The 21,083-nt window shown below is 38.6% G+C and overlaps 2 protein-coding genes across 2 annotated transcripts; one reads left to right on the top strand and one right to left on the bottom strand.

The window, feature by feature from the left end:
- Positions 1-1,811: 1,811 nt before the first annotated feature.
- LOC126499359 (keratin-associated protein 20-2-like) lies at positions 1,812-1,976 on the bottom strand. Its single transcript, XM_050138516.1, has one exon. It carries the CDS (start codon positions 1,974-1,976, stop codon positions 1,812-1,814), a length of 165 nt encoding a protein of 54 aa, XP_049994473.1.
- Positions 1,977-13,145: 11,169 nt separating this feature from the next.
- Positions 13,146-13,398, top strand: LOC126499365 (keratin-associated protein 20-2-like). The gene has a single exon (XM_050138532.1). It carries the CDS (start codon positions 13,146-13,148, stop codon positions 13,284-13,286), a length of 141 nt encoding a protein of 46 aa, XP_049994489.1. The 3' UTR covers positions 13,287-13,398.
- The last annotated feature ends 7,685 nt before the right edge of the window (positions 13,399-21,083 follow it).

Below are 21,083 nucleotides of genomic sequence, written 5' to 3'. Positions count from 1 at the left end.
GTAGTAGGGATAGAATATATATAGTTGTGGGACCATGCATGACTATAAGTAAACAAATTTTTCCCAAACAGAAAGGGGTTCAATGTATGAACTCACAGAAGCTGTGAGTGCTTGCATAAGAATAAAGTTCCAATTTGAAGTTGTGAGGTAGGTATGAATTTCTACTTTTAGCTCAGGAGCTTTTGTTATTTGATATCTGCCAGTCAGTGAAGAGTCAGCTTCTATAGGGTTGTGGCCCCGAGTAGGTCAACCACACTCCAGGAGATGGTTACCCATCCGTGAGGGTATAGGCATCCTAAATTGGACTAGACTAGTTTAAGAAAAAAGGGACCCAGTGCTGGTTGGACATAAATTAGGAGGTCTGAGAAGAGATGTGGAAAGACATTACTTTTATCCAAATATATCATATGAGATTTGCCAAGAACTAGTAGCAAAAAGGAATACATAGTGGAAACAATTCTTTTCTCAGTCTCATAAGTGATTGGCTGTGACTTTAAAAGCACAAGCAACAGAAAATAGAAACGTCTGCTTGTACCCATCTAAGAGGTTTGGAATAGCAGGGCAATCCATGCACCGCTCTATACAAAGAATGGGAATTCAATAACTGAAATTACATGGAATATCTACAAATACACCAATGGTATAATTGTTAGAGAATCATTACCAACACAGTTCAGAAGAAAATCTACAGATGGCCAAGGGGGCATTTTCAAAATTGTAAGTCAAAATTGCAATGAGATTGCTCTTTATAGTTGTTAATAAAATGGACATTAGAAAGAATACTGGTGTTAGGGAACTTGTGCAGTCAAGGGAAGCCTGTCCACTGTGAGGATGGATAATATGACAGCCATGGAAGGCATTTTGGATATTCCAAACATATTTGGAGAAGTAACATTTAACTAGCAAACAGAGAGGTTTGTTATTAGAGACATTCAGCATTAGTGAAACTATGGAGATATTAAAAAAAAATCTACCAATAGAAGAATGCTTAAAGAGAACATTCCCCTTTCTCTGTCTCTCTCTTTCTTTTTCTATCTCTTTCTTTCTCTCACTCTTCTCTATCTCCTTCCTTCCTTCCTTCCTTCCTTCCTTCCTTCCTTCCTTCCTTCCTTCCTTCCTCTCTCTTTTATTCTTTTTTCTCTTCCTTCCTCCTTATTCTCTCCCCTTCCTTCCTTCTTTGCTTCCTCCCTTTCTCTCACTCTTGTTTGCTCCCCTTCCCTCCCTCTTACTCTCTCCCTTCCCTCTGTATCTTTTGCCCTTACCTCTTCCCTCCCTTCCTCCCTCCCACCCTCCCTCCCTTCTTTCTTTCTTTTCTTTTTCTTTCTTTCCCTTTATCCTCCTTCCTTCCTCTCTTTCATTTGTTTTCTCTCCCTCCCCATTCCTCTTGCCTCCTCCCCTTCCCTCCCTCTCTCTCCCTCCCCTTTCCTCTCTCCCCTTTCTCTCTCTCTTTCTTTCTCTCAACCCCTCTCCCATTTATACACAATTACACATATGTAACCCATCAGATATAAATGCATAAACATACATTCAACATTTAGAAAATGATATTTCAAGAAAAAAAAGTTTATTTAAACACATATATGTTCAGGGAAAAGGTAAGAATGCAAGGGGATCATTCTTTCTCAGGCATTATGGCAACAAAGAATAGCTTTCTTCAAATATTAATCCCTTCAAATTGAAACTAAGGAATTTGGTAGCCATGTTGTTTCATTTCTTTTTTCTCAAATAGTGAATCATGAGGTTGGAATTTATGAAGATGCTTAAGAACATCTGAGGTGAAGAAATTTGGAATGAGAAGTTATAGAATCTCCTCAGTAGAAGCCGCAGGACCAGTACCTTCTATAGCACAGTGGGCGGTAACAACCATAACCATAGCCACCATAGCCACCATAGCCACCATAGCCACAGCCATAGCCATAGCCTAGGCCACCATAGCCGTAGCCCAGGCCTCCATAGTAGCTGCCATAGTAACACATGGTGTCAGAGAAGATAAGCAGTAGGTTCCTCGAGTCTGGGTATCCCTATCTGCCCAGGGCCTTTTATACACCTGGGTTGTTGCTGGGGCAAACCACAGGTATTGTGGCATCATACATCTCTTTACCATGCTTGAGAAAACATCACGATGTCATGATGTACTGGACAGACAAGACTGCATAACCAAGATAATTGTGCTCCTATGTCAGGGTCCCAAGGTCAAACCATGGGACTCTAATTCTATCCTGGTTCTATTTTTAAGACTGTCTCATTTTATACGGACCTTATTAAATATTTATAAATGTACTCTGCGATACAATTTAAATAAGTAAAATATTTTTATGTTTTTATTTTTTATTTCTTTTTTTGTTTACTTTTGTTTTAGTTGTTGAAAAAAAATTTCCGCCTCCTCCCCGTTTCCCATTTCCCTTCCCCTCCTCCCACAATCGCCCCCTTCCCCCTCCCCCCTCCATTCCCCCTCCCTCTCGAGAATGAAGAGCAGTCCAGATTCTCTGCCCTGCAGGAAGTCCATTATTCATTTATTTTGTAACATTCTATAGGAAGAGCGTCTTTATTGTTTTGTTCATTTAGTGTACATGTATCTTGAAGAATTTATTTTCTGAATCTTATGGTTGCTATTGTTAACTCAGTGGCTCTGTACATCTTACATATGCATAATTCAGATTTATCTTGAACTCAATGATTATTGCTGACTATTTGGGGACCAGTCCCCAGAAGTCAGCACCGGAGTATGTGAGAAAATCCGCAAAGGCAGTAGGGACTAGGCTTTTCTATCTGAGGGGTAAACAAGGAAACTCATGCTTTCTGATGTTAACCTAAGAAAAAAGGAACAAGCACACACTTTCCTGATTTTCTCCTTTACTTTAACCTAAATAGTCTTTCTTCTTGACAGTCTCTCTTATCATAGAACCTTCCTCTCCTGCCCAGTTACATATTTCAATATTCAATTACAATGTATCATCTTCCCACATGACTGCACATCTTTCTATTCCTACATTTCTCCTTTGTATCTCTTTTCTATACCGTTTCATCTTCCTTGCCTACAAACAGTAACGAATTTCCACACTGCCATAGCTATCCATCTCATTTACATATCCTCCCACCTTACAACACTTTACACAATTCTTAGGCACAGCTCCTCTGTAGTAGCAGCTCTTTCTCACACTCATTCATCCACTTGTGTTTCTTCTATCCCAGTCATTCATTGTTTACCCGCTCTCTCTCATTCATTCTCCCATCCTCCTCTCACACGCCTTCCTCACCTCTCACACCTCCCTCTCCCACAGCAGCCTCCTCTCAACACTGCTGCTCCTCTCTGCTTTGCCTTCGGGAGGCTGAGGCGGGAGCTGCTGCTAGAAGATTTGAGACTGTCCTGAGCTGCATAGTTCTTGGCCAAGCTGAGCTACAGAGTGATGCTGTCTCATAAAAAATGTAGTATAATAAGTTTGACAGTAAAATAGAGATATCTATACAGATGAGGTATAATTTACATAAGGGTAGATGTCAGAGGACCTCTTAAGCAGCACCTCTCCCTCTTACTCTACAGTGGCTGAGTATCACATTTCTCCAGATACCATCTCCGTCTGTGGTAGACTTTGTTTTCTTTGAATATGAAATTAGTCACAAATGCATAGATATGATGAAGCTCTCTCTCCCTCTTATTTCCTTTTGCTCTCGTAGTCGTTGAACACATAGCTATGACAATGAATTGAGTGAAATGTGCATACATCTTTCTATCATCTACCTATAATCTATGTATCTATCAATCATCTATCTATCTATCTATCTATCTATCTATCTATCTATCTATCTATCATCTATCTATCTATCTATCTATCTATCTATCTATCTATCTATCTANTCATAAATGTTGGGATTCTTTTCTTCTTAAATATTTGTGTGATGTGGTATGTGTGTGTGTGTGTGTGTGTGTGTGTGTGAGAGAGAGAGAGAGAGAGAGAGAGAGAGAGAGAGAGAGAGAGAGAGAGAGAGAGACACTACACATGTCTTAGCATGCTTGTGGAGGTTGGGGGGCAGCTTTCAGAAGTTAGTTCTCTGCCTTCCTCTTTAGTTAGAGGCAGAGTCATTCTGTTTGTTGCTGCACTGTGTATCCAGGACAGCTGCTCCACAGTACTCTCATCCCCCATCTCAGTATAAGAGACCTGGAGGGACAGATACTAGATGTGTTTTTGTTTTGTTTTGAAATGTAGGGTCCAGAGATCAGAAATCAGGTTATCAGGCTTCTATGGCAAGCTCAAGCCATCTCCTCAACCACAAATGTTGGAATTTTATTAGCCTCCCCATCTTATTTTTTTAGATAGGGTTTCATTGTGTAGTCTGGGCTGGCCTGGAACTTACAGAGCTCTGCTTGCTTCTGCCTCTGGAGTGCTGGAATTAAAGAAAAGAAGTACCATGCTTGACTTAGCCCTATATTTTTTTGAGGTATCAATAATTTGACTCTGCCAAGAATAACCTGTTTTTCCTCTGTGGTGCTTCTATCTATCACTGTGTCTTCTCTCCTTTCTTAACTGTCTTGCTTGATCTGATCTGAAATGTTGATCATTCCTAGTTCTCACTATGAATTGATTCCCCCTTCATTTTGTCCATATTCATTTATAGGAACCTCCCATGCATGGAAATCAGCCACCTCACAGTCTTTCAGATTTGTATACAGGTAAGCCTTCTCTCGTGCGTGTGTCAGGATTATGTAACCAGCAAAGTGCTCAACAGTCTCATTGACAGTTGTTACGCAGGATGTTGAAGGCAGAATTTCTATCCACATTGCTTTGTTCTTGAATTACTTATTTGGGTAGAAGGCAACAATATTCGTCCTACAGTGCCGTTACTTTTTGCTGTATACTAGAAGTCACCCCAAGACTAGTCTCCAACAACATCTGTGTGTCAGTGTACATACGCATAATCATATGTATCAAGAACGTGGGTTGAGGTCACCTGGGTTGGTTCATTTGAGTCTGCGGTCAGCCAGCAGCTGGTAATTTTGCCTGTGGTGGCAGATGACTGGCTACTGATAGGGGATGGGGCTAACTGATCTGTGGGCCCAGTATCCATCGTTCAAAAGTTAGCTCTAGCTTACTCGATGGTAGCGATCGCAGGATTCCTAAGAAGAACAGGAAGAATGAGGGAGGTCTCAGGAAGCTTGCATTGGTGCTCATAGGAGATTGCCTCTAGTTCATCCTACTGTTCAGAGCAAATCACAGGGGCAGCTTCAGGCTCAGACTTGGGGAGAAGAAGGCACTCTAACTGTTGATGGGGGAGTCTGTCTTTGGGAGCACCTTTAAAGACATACATACCATAAAGAAGTTTTGTGCCCGTGTGGCAAAGTGGGTAGCCACTTTCTAGCTCACTGCATCCATAACCCTAACGGGCTCACATCTCTCATGCTTTCCCTTTGAATCATGGCCAGCCATCAAGCCAGGATGATGTCGCCTTGATGGTGGCTCTCTCATTTGTCTATGTCTTCTACTGCTGATCAACATGTTTCTCTCACACTTGACTTTTGCATTCCTTTTCTAGGGCCAGTGTAGCAAAGTTCCAGAAACTGGGCATCCTAAACCATTAGTATTTACCTTACTAGAGTTTGAAGTCTGGAAGTCTGAGATGTTAGCAGTTTGGTTTATTTTCCAGAAGGCTTCTCTTCTTTCCCTGACGATGGTCACCTTTACCCTGCATTGCATAGGATACTCCTTTTCTATACATTTCTGCCCAAGTTTCCCTTCTTATGAGAACCCTGGTCATGTTGTATTAGGGGATATTACACTTTTTTCCCTATGAATATAATTAGATCTGCAAGGACCCTTTCTTCCCATCCCACCACATTCTGAAGACTTCAATATAAACTTAACCAAAGTAATGCTGTTAGTATAACTATCACTTCCTATCAGGTATTTTTCAACTTCATTACATTGTAAGCTGAGGAGCAGACTCAGTGGGCACCTACATAAAACTGGACATGGCGGGGCTGGAGTGATGACTCAGTGGTTAAGAGCCCTGGCCATTCTTCCAAAGGACCTGGTTCAATTCCCAGCACCCACATGGCATTTCACAACTTTCTGTAACTCCAGTCTCAGCGGATATGGCATCCTCACACAGACATACATGCAAGCAAAACCCCAATATATAAAAAATTAAACAAATCTTTAAAAAAAAAACCCAACATGGTGCACTTGTTAGTAATCTCTGCTCTGCTCTAGGGAGACGGGAAGCAGAAAGCATAGAGTCCTCAGAAGCTATCGGGCCAGCTCTCCTGATGTACCTTGTTGTTAACAAGAGAACTTGCCTTAACTAACCTAGAAGGTGAAGACTAATACTCGATGTTTTCTTCTGATCTTCATACACGTGCCAGGGTGTGCATGTGCCTGCAACCACATATGCAAACATGAAATATGCGCACACATTAAACAATGTGGTTCTAGTGATAAGGCTGAAGTCTCCATGCCTTTGTAAAATGACCAATAACAAAGTGTCACTATATTTTTTGGCCACTATTTTTATCTGCTTTTCTAGGCTCTAAGCTCTTTGAAGGTAGGACATTTGCCTTCGTGTCTTCTAAGTCATGGAACAGTAAACCTCCTGATACATAGGCACTATCTTGACCAAAACCTCCATTTTTTCTCTGCTTATGGAAAAAGAAGTGAAATTAGCAATCCTGAGAACACACTCTACCAGAGACATGATGATCTCAAGATTTATAATGTAAAGAAGAACAGCTAACGCAGGTTCTGTGCTTTAAGGCTGACCACTAACATGGATATGAAACTATTCTGGACTTCATTCGCGGCAGGATTCTAACCAGTACAGAATGACAGAAGACAGACAGAGTGGAACTTCCCAGATCTGCTGTGTAATTGCACAGGCTCTGTTAACTAAAGAAATGGGACACTTGCAAAGGACAATGATGCTAGAATTGTGTGAATTAGTCTGTGTTATTCTAAAGAAACAGACAAGATCTATCTATCTATCTATCTATCTATCTATCTATCTATCTATCATCTATCTATCTATCTATCTATCTATCTATCTATCTATCTAATATCTATCATCTATCTATCTATCTATCTATCTATCTATCTATCTATCTATCATCTGTCTATCTCTTATATACCCATATACTTATATCATATATATCTCTGGTGATAATTATCAGTTGCGTATCATTTAAAACCTTAGTATATGGAACCATCATAGATGTTTTGATAGATGTCCAGAGTTACAAAGGGTATTTTATACAAGCTATTAAGATAGAGCTTATTAATAGACATTGACTTTAGTCTTTTCCTTTAAAATATTTGGCTCAGTTTAAGTTTATGTTAATATGTATATATCAGCAAAGAAAGGTTTAGATATATAAAATAATTTACAAGTTCTCTCTGTCACCATTCTCCAGTTTTTTCACTTATAGCATCTATTGTTCATTTCACTGTTATATCTCTCCCCAGTCTACTACTTCCATCATGTGACCCATGTAACCATGTATCACAAAATTATAAATGTAACTGTCCCTCATGTGAATTTCATAGAGGCATCACATTGACTTTCTAATTGTGTGGTTGGGGACTCCTCCAACACAGCCTTATTTTCTGAAGTTCCTGTTTGTTTGTGGTTGCTTTTGTTTTGCTGTAATTACTTTCTAAGAAGAGAGAATTTGTTCTACTTTTCATTTTTTCTTCTCTCATTTGGTAACAGAGATACAAGATTTAGGTACTGAAAGATACTTATTCACAGAAAATCTAAACCAGCAATTAGAAAAAGTGTGTTTAAAGTTGTTCATTTAAAAAACTATATTTTTTTTCTTTTTTCATTAAAAAATTCACTTTTTATTTTACATATCAACTCAATTCCCCCTCCCGTTCCCCTCCCCTTCCCCACTTTCCCCTTATCATTCTCATCCACTCCTCAAAGGGACTAAGTCCTTCTTTGTGGAGTTAACAAGGTCTGGCATACCAACTTGAGGCAAGACCAAGCCCCTCCTGTCAGTACCAAGGCTGAGCATGGTATCCCACCATAGGGAATGGGCTCTAAAAAAATTATTTCATGCACCTGGGATAGGTCCTGCTCTTACTACCATTACCCTTCCCTAACAGATTTAGCCACATAACTGATACCCACATTCAGAGGGTCTAGTTTGATCCCATGCAGGTTCCTAGCTGTCAGTCCACAGTCTGTGAATTCCCTCTAGGTTGGGTCATGTGGAGTATGGGAAACACTCCTCCATTCCTAATGGGAGTGCAAACTTATACAGCCACTTTGGAATCAGTACGGCTGTTTCTCAGAAAATTGTGTATCAATCTCCTTCAAGACCTAGCAATACCACTCTTGGGCATTTACCTAAACAATGCACAACCATACCACAAGGATATTTGCTCAGTTATGTTCATAGCAGCATTATTTGTAATAGCCAGAACTTGGAAACAACCTAGATGCCCATTAACTAAAGAATGGATAAAGAAAATGTGGTACATTTACACAATAAAGTTTTATTCAGAAGTAAAACAAGGACATCTTGAAATTTTCAGGCAAATGGATGAAACTAGAAAAATCCATCCTGAGTGAGGGAACCCAGACCCAGAAAGACAAGCATGGTATATATTCAACTACAATAATTTGCATGTCATTCTGCCTGACTTGTGATCGGGTGGTTGAAGAAGAAATGATGGGAATATAAAGGTCATAATGAGTTATGAGTAAGACATGCAAAATATCCTGCAGGTAGTCTTTCTCTTTATCTTAGTGAAAAGATATCAGTGTTTTCACATTAGACTCAAAATAATTTATGCATTAATCTACTTTTAACTGAAGGGAGTTATCTAAATAAAGTGATGTATATAAATCAAACAACATCACTTTTTATAGAGTGACAGGAAGGTTGAATGAAGGACAAGCCACGCTCGAGCTGAGCTTTCTGCTATGTGGTGATGAAATGAGTTCACCTCATTACCTGTCACATAAATTGATTCCATACATTAGAATAAAATATGCATTCTATACATATGTGCACTTATTTCTAGAAAAATCTGCTCCTGAGTGCTATGACTTGCAAGGTTTAGGATTGACTTAACTGAGGTGGGACAAGATTGAAGCCATGAAAGGCTTACAGAGTCACACATACAGAAGATCTGGGATCAGGTGGGACATGTTCTCTGAAACTCAACAACAGGTGCTGAGCTAGCATGGAAGAGAAAGAGGCAGCTTAGGTCATCTCGGTGGGGACCAGTCTCCAGCTGAAGGCATCAGAGACATCATGAGAAAGGAGGTAGGTTAGACAATCTTAGTGGGGAACGGTGTCCAGCAGCAGGCAATAGAGGTGCTTTCTGCACACACTGTCAGTATCTGTTCTTGTGGCAATAGAAGTTCTTATCATTTCTCTGAGCTTGACCCAGGGAGCCTTTGCCATTCCTATGGGTCTGAAGCATTGGTATCCTTGACTTGGGTGTGCTCATGTCCTTAATACATATTCATCCAAGACTTCAACCAGTCCCTTCACATAATCATGAAAATACACATAAAGAGAAATGGACCTTAAACAACAGAGAAAACTGGACATACAAGCTGCATGCTTTGCAAAAAAATTAAGTAATGGAAAGAAAATTATCTCTTCGAAAATATTTATTTTTAACAAATGCCAAAGTAATAACTCCTCAAATAAAACATGCTTTATTCATGTTTAAATCCCATATGTGAAGCTTGCTAAGTCTGACACATTGAAAGATTAAACAGCAGCATGATGTTCTTATTTTTACAGTTCTGCAAGACAAATAAATTATTTATGTCATGGACAAACATTTTGAAAATGTAGGAAGTAGGAGGAGAAGGAGTTCTACAGGGCGATCAGCTCTAGACTCAATAGAATCTGTAGGACTAGTAACTCCAGCAGCAACATGGGGACAGCAGCTGTATCCATACTTGCCATAGCCATAATACAGGGCACCATAATAGCAGCCATAAATAGTTAATGGCTTTGAACGTGGAAGGGTTCAATTGAGCAGACTGCATTTTCCTCTTTGTGAATGTCACCAGCTGCCCATAATTTTTCAACAATTTACATGGTGGGAAGGGCAAGCCACAGGAAGGTGTTAGCTTCATGCTTGACATTAATTCATATTTTAAACTTTTAGGACGCACAGTTTATTAGGGACACAGATGCTTTCATAGTTAAGCATCCTTTTGACATTATGTCAGGATTCCAAAAACCCAAGCAGATATCTTTAACAGGAAAGTTTGTGATATATGAATGTCCAACCATGAAACACTATGCTTTTGTTAGTTTAATGTCTATGACAAGTATTCATGGGAGGCACTTTGTCCTTGAGCTTTTTACTCTATTTTGTTATAGACTTTTCATTCCACAGCAGTATGAGCATTTGGGATTTATTAGTGTCTCTGTGAGGAGTTCATGACCAGAGACATTAGAGTAGCTACAAAGCTAACAAAATATCTATCCATCATTAATATGTAAATAATTATGTCCTCTAGATAAGCACTACCCATGAATATTTAATGTAGAATGTCTGTAAGTCCTTTGTTGTTTTACTGCCATCTCTTTTTCACCTTGAAATTTGTTAGGCAGTACCTTGCTAGTTGGTATCTTGGTTACTTTATTTTGAACTATGGAATTTTCCATGTACTTGTTTGTTAATGATCCCTTAAATGGGTGTCTTCCCTTGTGTAAATAAATAACTTTTTAAATTTGAAATCCACATTGTTGTCTGCTCTGTTCAAGACTGAGGTATTGATCATGTCTCAATTCTAATACAAATAACTGATAAGAGATTTCCCCAGCTTCCCCTGCATGGGTCTGGTGCCTTTATTGGCCTGTTCAGATATCTTCAGCAGTGGCATGTTAAAGAAAGAGAACAAGGGTCAAGCTATGACCCGGTGCAAGAGTAGATAGACTGTAGTTTCCGTGAGTAAGCAATATTTATTTAGAGATGTAAGTTTCCTATTATGCAAGGTCTGGTGTCTCCTAAGTAATATTATTTTCCATATTCTTCTTTTAGTGCATATACTTTCTTTTCAGGATGAATATAGAAGTATTTATTTTATGTTGTACATTAACAGTGGATAACCTGTATATTAATTTAATGCAAAAATAATAAAGAAAACATTTAATGAGAGAAGTAAAAAGTATAAAATAATGCTGAAAGAGATTCAATCTTTTGCTTGCATATGGCAAACTTTAATATTGGTAAGCTGTAGGAGTCCTCAGATGATCAGCAGTTTCAATAAATCTATTCTATAATCTTAGCTGGTATTGCAGGAATGTTGAATATGACTTTAAAATTTTTTTGAATATTTAAGATAAACAACAGCTGAGACAATGGTGAAAAGTAGTAAAGTCAGAGGCTTTGCAGCTCTCGGCTATAAAACAGTACAAACTACAAGGGTTGATATCTTGCAAGTTTAGAATTAGAACAATACACATACTACTGTCTTAGAATTCAATCCCGTGTGTGTGTGTGTATAATATTGTAAACCCAGTAATTTATGATTAATTGATTTTCATGAAGAAAATCTGTTGAATAAAGAGTATAATATTTTAAACATATAGTTCTGTTATAATTGGATATTCCAATAGAAAAAAATCATTAGTATTATTTTTTACACTTATGTCTCTGATTCCTCTCTAGTTAAATATTTGTTAGAATAGAAAAAAATGTTACCATTAGTGAGTTTTATATGTGCATATCCAATTTGAATAATGTCATAATGTCACAAATATTATAAATTCAGTCACGAAATGGTCCAAGCCTAAGATTCATAGGCCCAGAAATCAGAAGCATTCTGCTTTGTGAAACAAAAGTAGTAATATGATGTGTTTGAAGTGTCTAAATACTGTATTCTCTGTTGACAGTTTCCACTTCCCCTCCTTTTCCTTTCTCCCATGTGTGCCTACTGACAGGTAGCTGCAGCCTCCAATTACCTGCTGGGAGTATCTGTGGATGATTCCTCTGTGACAGGCTTCTGAGAGAGACTCAGAGCTAGAAGGGTGGCAGATGTTAAATTATTTCATTCCTATTAGTAAACATTACATGAACTTTGGCAACTGTTCCTTTTTAAATATGTTACAAAAATCACTTTGTTTATATATCTCTAACAGCTATGTATTTCGATTCCCGTGGAAGTTATAATGCGATTCCCAAGCTTCCTTAGTCAATTTAAGCAACAGTAGATTTGATAAATCAAATAAGTCACCCCACACACGTTTGCATATACATTTGTTTATATTGATTAGGCCATTATCTTCCAAAAATAGACAAAATCATCTCTTTTTTAACCGTTTTTTTAAAAACTCTATTAACAATGCATTCATCTCTGTGAGGAATCACTGAAAGTCTTCTGCACAGGAAAATGACTGGCAGCCTAATGGTAATCTGTATGAAGCAACAAATAAAAGTTAGATGGGAGAGTGATACCTAAATTGATCATAGAACATATACGTCTATGACTTATGGAAGCATATGTGAACAAATTACAGCAACAAAAATTTCATTATATTAAAATTTAATTTCTTGTTCTTAAAAGATAAGCCTCTTTCATTGCAATTAGGGAAGAGATATCCCAAAGGATAGGTCTATATTTAATGGAAGTATTTTTTTTCAAAGTGCAGTAATGGAACTGCCCTTCCGTATATCAAAAAAAGGGTTAAAAGGAGTTAATTATCTTAGCTCCTTGTAAGTTGATTTGTATCACATAATAAAATCAGGCCACACAAATTCACTCGAATAAATACAGAATAGAGTGGTGAGAAATCAAGAAGGACTTTATTTCTTTAGAATAAATTTAAATCATTTGTCTTTTGAGAATTTCATAAATAGATACTGTATTTACCTCATTCCCACCTCCCCCCCCCAACTCTGATTTCTCCCATGTCCACCTCCACCTTAAAGTCCCATGATTTGACTGGAATTCTGACATAGGAGCACAGTCATCTCAGCTATGCAGCCTTGTGTATCCAGTAAATGATGGAACTCGTGATGTTTCTGAAGCACAGTGCACAGACATGTGACTCTATAATGCCTGTGGTTTTTTCCCAGGAACAACCCAGGTGTATAAAAGGTCCCTGGGCAGATGGGGACATCCAGACTCAAGGACCCTACAGCTTATTATCCTCTAAATACCCCACTCCTGACACCATGTGTTACTATGGCGGATACTATGGAGGCCTGGGCTATGGCTATGGTGGCCTAGGCTATGGCTGTGGCTATGGTGGCTATGGTTATGGCTGCTGTAGCCCACTGTGCTATAGAAGGTACTGGTCCTGTGGCTTCTACTGAGAAGATTCTGTAGCTGCTCACTCCAACTTTCTTCACATCAGAAGTTCTTAAAAATTTGCCATAAATCCGGTTTTATTCTAAACTATCTGATGAAAGGTAAACAAAATACAGCATGAACATCATACTCCTCATCTGCATTTCGACAGTGTGTCAGCTTCCAGGATAGCCAAAACAATCCTGTACGATAGAAGAACTTCTGGAGGCATCACAATTCCTGACTACAAACTCTACTAAAGATCTACAGTACTGAAAACAGACATAAAAACATACAGGAGGACCAATGGAACCAAGTCAAATACCAGGATATTAATTCACATACCTACGAGCACCTGATTTTTGACAGAGAAAATTGTTTTCATAACATCTTTGAAAAATGAGACTTAGTTAAATTATTACCTATTGTATTAAAATAATTTCCTTTTAAATAAACTAGTCACTAAAAATATTGATTCCTTTGGCTCTGTTTAGTGGTCTCCATCAATATTGGATGTATGTCTGTGTACTCCTGTCTGCTTGGTCACAACTGTGTGGGTTTTTGTGGGAAAATAGTAAGAAAGCAAAAGAGTAAGAAAGAAAAGGAGAGAGGGAAAGGAATGTTTCCTTTGAACATTCATCTATTAAAATTGATAGACATTTGGGTTGTTCCCACATCTTTGCAATTGTGAGTAATGTCCCAATGAATCTGGTAATTCTGATATTTTTCTGGGGTCAAATTCTTTTGTCTTCTAGTTAAGATGTCATAAATATCACAAGTTATTTTTATGAATATCCGAGGAAGAGCCTACAGTGTTTTCTATAATGGCTGCCATCATACACGTTCTTGCAGAAGTGGGGGTGGCTTCCCTTCACATGTCCTCTGATACCCATGTGCTTTCTAAGAGTCATTCTATTAGCAGCTGCAGTCTTATTGTGACTTGGATTTGCAATTTTGAGATTTTAGTGAAATGGACCCTTATTTCTCCCTCTGGCCATCTGAGATTTCCTTTTGAAAATTGTCTATTCCAGTCCCTGACATTGTTATCATCGTTTGCTGTCTTCCCGCTGCTCAGTTGGAGATACTATCTCGTTTTGGTTATTAATTTCCCATTTCTTGTGTATATTGATTTTCTTTTCAGTTATGGATTGCTCTGCTGTGTAAAGAGTCCTAGTTGGATACAATGTGACTTTTCATTTTTGTTGTCTGTTTTGAAAGTCATAACCAAATTGGTTCTGAGACTAAACATTAGTTCTGTGAAAATTTCATAAACTATGTTTTGATCATATTTACCCTTCTTCCTAACTCTCTCCCAGAGCACCCCTCCCCCACTTCTTTCCCTGACCATACTACTTTGAGTCTCTTTTATGTTGATCTAGCATTTTCAGAAAAATTTTTTTTTCTTTGTGATATAGTAATAAAATTTTATTAAACATAGTTATTTGAATTGTACTGCCTATACACCACCCTGTGATGTAGGGATATCTATGGGACATACCCAGGTTTACCTGCCTAAAGAAACTATCTTCTAGAAGCTATCAGTTTCCAGTGTCTCCTTAGCTAGTAATGGGATTTTGTGCCTGGCTCCTTCCTTCAAGTTGGGATTTTGTGTGGTATGAGCTTGCACAGATATTGTGTATGTTGTCACAACTTTTGTGAGTTCACATGGTCACATTTTCTGCTGTGTCTGGAAAGCAGTGTTTACTTGTATTCATTCCCTCGTTCTTGCTTTTACAATCTTCTTCTCCCTCCTCTGAAACAATGATACCAGATCTTTGTGAGAATAGGATATGATATAGATGTCTCATTTATGGCTGAGGGTTCTGCAATCTCCTATACTCTGCTCATTGACCAGCCATGGGCCTTTGCAAAGAATCAACATCTACTGCAAAAGTAAGCTTTTTTTTGAAGAAGATTTAATGATACACCAACCAATGGACATAATGGAAAGATATTGTCAGTCTTTAATATTGTGTCTACTAGTAGCACAATAACGACAAGTTTCCTCTTGGTCCAAACACATGTCCAGCCATAAGTTCTTGTCCTGAGAATAGTGCCAAGTATTGATTTTATATTATGAAGTATGCCCTTCTTAGAAACTGGTCGTTTATTCCCATGCTCTTCCTACAACTATTGAACCAGTGGGTGAGTCTTGCCAGGTGAGATGCTTTGTGGCTTGCAGGGTTTATGCGGCTGCATAAGAACAATGGCCACTTTCCCCCTTATGCATCATACAAAGAAATTTCCAGAAAGAAGAAATCTAGCTAACTGAGCCAAAGCTTCCATGTAATTACCTGATTGATTTTCTTCATGTTCTGTGACTCACAAGTTTCTCATCTTCAGCAATAAAGTCTTACCATCAAGTCTTGAAGCTAAATAAGAGGAGTTGCCAAAGTCTTCCATTTTGAGGGTGCCTATGAGATCTTTGTAGCCAACAGTTTTAGAAAGGGTAGCCTGTTCTTGGCAATAGTCCTTTTATTTCTTAGCCTATAGTATCTTGCCTTTAGTTCCACCCTTACTCTCTTCAAAGCCCTGCCCCTCACATCCCTTTAGTAATTTCCTGACCTGTACAAATCTGTAATAATAAAAATGTCTTGGTGCTGGCATAATAATAGACACAGTGGTAATGGGTCCTGATAGATAAGAAAGCAGGAAAAGCTCTAGAACCCGTTAGCACAGGGCGAGACTTTCAGACTAGAAATTCAGAAGTACAGTTGTTAAGACCAACAACTGATAAATGGGAACTCATAAAACCAGAGCTTCTGTACAGCAAAGGATGTCATCATTTGAGTAACAAAACATGATGTGTGATTCCCCTCTGTATGCTGTGGATACCACTAGTTAATAAAGTAACTGCTTTGGCTAGTTTATAGGTCAGAGCAGAGCTAGGCAGAGAAAACTAAGCTGAATGCTGGGAGAAAGGAGGTGGAGAAAGAGAGAAGCCATGCAGCCCCACCAGAGACAGATGCCAGAAATTTAGCCAGTAAGCCCCAGATTAATAGAATACACAGATTAATACACAGATGAATAGAAATGGGTTAAATTAATATGTAAGAGTTAGCCAATAAGAAGCTAGAGCAAATGACCCAGCAATGATTTAAATAATATAGTTCCTGTGTGATTATTTCAGGGCTGAGCAGCCAGGAACCAAACAAAACCCCTTTTTAACAAAAACATTTTATGTAATAGAAAAATATTTCAAGGTTATAATTCCAATATAAGCCTAGCATATAAAATACACAAATGAATCAAAAAACTAAACATCAAGAAAACAAGCAATTTTAAAACAGGACATGGACTGGCTTTGTGGGAGCCTAGGCAGTTTGGATGCTTACCTTACTAGACCTGGATGGAGGTGGGTGGTCCTTGGACTTCCCACAGGGCAGGGAACCCTGATTGCTCTTTGGGCTGACGAGGGAGGGGGACTTGATTGGGGGAGGGGGAGGGGGAGGGAAAGGGAGGCAGTGGCAGGGAAGAGACAAATCTTTAATAAACAAATAAATTAAAAAAAAACAGGACATGGAACTAAACAAACATATCTCAAATGATGAACTATAAACACATGAGAAACATATAAAACTGTTCAGCACCATTAACCATCAGAGAAAGGCAAATGAAAAGAACCTTGATATTTCTTCTTACCCTAATTAGAGTGGCTAAGATGAAAACGCCACTGACTACTGAAGTCAGAGACTGAGCCTTCATTTCTCAGCCACCCAGATCTGAATAATCACATAGAAACTATATTAATTACAACACTGCTTGGCCAACAGCTTAGGCATATTCTACCTAGCTCTTATATCTTAAATTAGCCCATTTCTATTAATCTGCATATCACCCCAAGACTTTGGCTAACTAGTACAGTTATGGCATCTTTCTCCTTGGGCAGCTACATGGCATCTCCCTGACACCACCATCTTTCCTCCACCATCTCTCCTTGAATTCCCCACCTTGCTGTATTCTGCTCTACCATAGGCCAACACAGCTTGTCTATTAGCCAATGGTAATTAAACATATTCACAGCATACTCATCAATGTTTGCTTTGATTCTTCATACATGTGAGTTTAATTTGGAATATCCCAGGCATTTGTATACAAATTTTATTGTTGAAGTTTACATATATTCCCTGCTTTTAAAATTTTATTTCTATATATTGCTTGGTTTCATATATAGGCTCTTTCTATATATGCAAGACTAGTTTTAATATTTAATTATTATAATTATATTACTGGAGGTATTTGTGGATTCAAAGAATTTCAGGTTAGGCACTGTGAAACCAGAGAGAAAATGTCTACTTATGAAATCATCCAGTAGATATATTTACCATGATGTGATCTCATTTACATATATTTGTTTCTATGATTGTTATACTCCCTGAACTCAGTGTGTTTAGTAGATACGTTTTATTTTTATAGAACATATATTTTGATACATTTCTGAAAAGTTCAGATGAAACAAAGCCATGCCTTCCAATGATTGCTTTGTACCGTAAATATGAATACTCCAGTCCTCTCCTACAAACTGAGCCAAAGAAAGTGCATGTGGTTTCTTTGACCAATTGTAAGGAGTCTTGTAAAGTACAGTTGTTCTTTAGAGGGGACAATGTTCAGGCATATATATATCTGATGTATTGTGCATAGAAGGCGTAGGTCCCATCACTGGAATTATACACAGAAATTGATGTTCCTGTGTGTGTGTGTATCTTCATGTGTATGTTTGTAGTAGGCGCACATATGTAAATGGGTGGTTGGGTGAACAGTCATAGAGTCCAGGGAAGAAATTATTGGTCCTGTTCTCTCTCAACAAACTTTATTCCCAATAGACAGGTTCTCTCACTGCAAATGGAGTTGGCCTGGCAACAGCAACCCTTAGAAGTCCCCCTGTTTCTTAACCCTACAGCACTGATGTGACAACATGACGCTTTCTATATGGGTTCATGGGATTTGAATAAGGAGCTTATGTTTTTACAGCTGATACTCTTATCTACTGAGATATCTCTCCAGATGCCTGGTACACTGATATCACTGCTCTCCTGCTAAACCATGTGTGAGAGCACGTGGATGCCCTGCTAACACAACAATAACACATTAATCAGAGCTGACTTTAGATTACTCACACTATCATAGTGCATATCAAAATGACATCATCCTCAGCATCATCACCTGGGTTCACAAAGAGAAACAGGAAGCACATGCAGTTTCTGCACACATGGTATTTTATTTTCTCAGGATTTTAAAACAATATGCAGGGAGACAGTGATAGCTAACTTCCTGTTCACGAGGAAAATGACAGAAATGTACTCTTCCAGGAAAGACTGATTTCAGACAGCAAAACAAAATAACAGGAAAGAAAACACAAAGACCTCCTTTCTGTGGGGTAATGAAAACCAAACAAGTGTAAGAGGGAGAAGAACCGAAAGCTATCTAATGGTTTATATCATCTGTCAGAATTATATTGTGTAGTCACTCCACTACATAGAGCAGCTCAGAGTTTTGAATGAGGATGCACAATTTGGCTATGGGATCCTGATGTAGGAGCAGAGTTATGTCAGTTATGCAGCCTCATGTACTAAGAAATCACAATTTGTGATGTTTCTGAAGCACAGAGGAGACACGTGATGCTATAATGCCTGTGGTTTTGCCAACAACTACCCAGGTGTATAAAAGGCTGCCAATGAATGGTGACACCCAGACTCAAGGAACCTACTGTTGTCTTCAACAGAACACCAGTAATTTATTCCAACCTCCTGACACCATGTGCTGCTGCGGAAGATACTGTGCAGGCCTGGGCTATGGCTATGGAGGCCTGGGCTATGGCTATGGTGGCCTGGGCTATGGCTATGGCAGTGGCTATGGCTGTGGTTATGGCTGTGGCTATGGTAGATATGGTGGCTATGGTTATGGCTGCTGCCGCCCACTGTGCTATAGAAGATGCTGGTCTTACGGCTTCTATTAATGAATTTCTACAGCTGCCCAGCCTGTTGACTATAATCTGCTGTTTTAATGGGAGTGTCTATGATTTCCCCACATCAGAAATTCCTACCTCACAGTTCCCATTTTATTAAAGTGCCTGAGTAAATCAAAGGAAATACAACACTTTCATCTTACTTCTCGCCTTCAGTTGGATTAGATGACAACTTGTAGAGAGTTCTTCCCTGTCTATACAATGCCTTATAAAATGTGAGCCTGCTGGACTCTCAGCTTTTGTGTAAAAATTCATGCTTTTCAATAAACTCTTTAACTAAGAATATTTGTCTTATATTTAAATTCTCCATCACTTTTCGATATATGCTTGTGTGTCTAGACCTACTTTGCCAAGGCTGTTTGTGGGTAAATGGAAAAGGACTAGGAGAGGGAGAAAGTAAAGAAAGCAGAAGAAGGAGACATTTAAACATTCATAGATTGGTACACATCTGGGTTGTTCTCATGGTCTTTTTTATTAAACAATATCAAATTGGCTTTCATTTCAATTAAATCAGTTTGATTTTGACATTAAATAGAACTGAGGTTGATCAAGTATCATCTTCTCCACTTTTTAAAATTCAGTTTTGTTCCCATTTTCATTCGATGTTTTTCAGTGTTCCATACGATATAATTTGATCATATCTACCACTAACCCTTCTGTTCTTCAGTCCACACCCCTTTCACTATTCACCCAATTTTGTGTGCTCTTTTCAACCAAATCAAAGAAAATAAAGCCAAAACCCTAAAAATCAACCAAAAAAATGCAGTTTGTGCTGCCCATGCACTCTTGACTAGATGGCATTCCCGCAATTTGGTACAAGAACTTCATCCTGAAAGAAAGGTGACTCTCCTCCTCCAGCGGTCTTCAGCCATCAGTAGCTCCTTAGCTGGGTGTGGGAATTCATGCCCACTTCTGCTTCCAAGCTGGAATTTCATCAGGTTTGTGAGTGCTGTCTCAGATGCTTTGAAGTCACATGCACAATTGCCCTGCCTTGTCCAGAAGTCACTATTTCCCAACACTCAATATCATGATAAGCTATTAAGAGTCGTTAAATCCACATCTTTCCTGTTATGAGAAATATCACGATGCATTTGTCCTATCCTTGAGACCTCATTCTTTTTTCTGTCAGTTAAAATTTCGGCAGTGCAATAAGTAAGTTCTATGACCACATTGACGATAATCTATTCCCGTGCTTTTTGCAGTGATGATCACCATGCACGTTCTCAGCGGTGTTCAGAGTTCCTTTTATCTCACGTTTTCTTTACCACCCGTTTTCCCTCTATAGCCACCTCAGTATGATGAGTCAGCTGGTGTCACACACAAAGCTCTTTCCCCCCTTTTCATTGCTTCTTTGTGGATTTCATATACTTTGCTCACAGCTATCTCCCCAAGTCTTCCCACTTCTAGTCTTCCCTCTTCTCTCAATCTCAATTTTTGTTTATAAAAAAAATTACTTAAGTTCAATGTGTGCTGCCCATACAGTCATGGTTGTATGAGCTTCCCTGGAAAATAAGATCTCGACCCTTAAAGAAAACTGACTCCCCTGATACCAGCAGCTATCAACTGCCAATAGTTCCTTATGCGTAGGAAGACATTTTATGCCTACCTCTGCTTTCTGTGATGGTTTTGTCAGACACATACACACTTTGTGTACGCTGTCTTAACTGCTATGGACTGATATGTGCAGCTATTCTGTTATGTCCAGAAAGCATGATTTCCTCTTCATCACCTACAAATTTTAGCTTCTAGAATCTTTCTGTTATCTCCATAGTAATCTTTTACTTTGGAGGAAGGATATGTAATATAGATGTTTCACTTATACTAGTGAATTCTGCAGTGTGTTATCTGCTGATCTTAA

The sequence above is a fragment of the Alexandromys fortis genome, unplaced genomic scaffold, assembly GCF_014885135.2.
Source record: "Alexandromys fortis isolate MF-2015 unplaced genomic scaffold, M_Fortis_MF-2015_v1.1 scaffold_11, whole genome shotgun sequence".
NCBI classification, from domain to species: domain Eukaryota; kingdom Metazoa; phylum Chordata; class Mammalia; order Rodentia; family Cricetidae; genus Alexandromys; species Alexandromys fortis.
The sequence above is the reverse complement of the archived record's forward strand: the minus strand, read 5'-3'. Positions and strand labels throughout refer to the sequence as shown.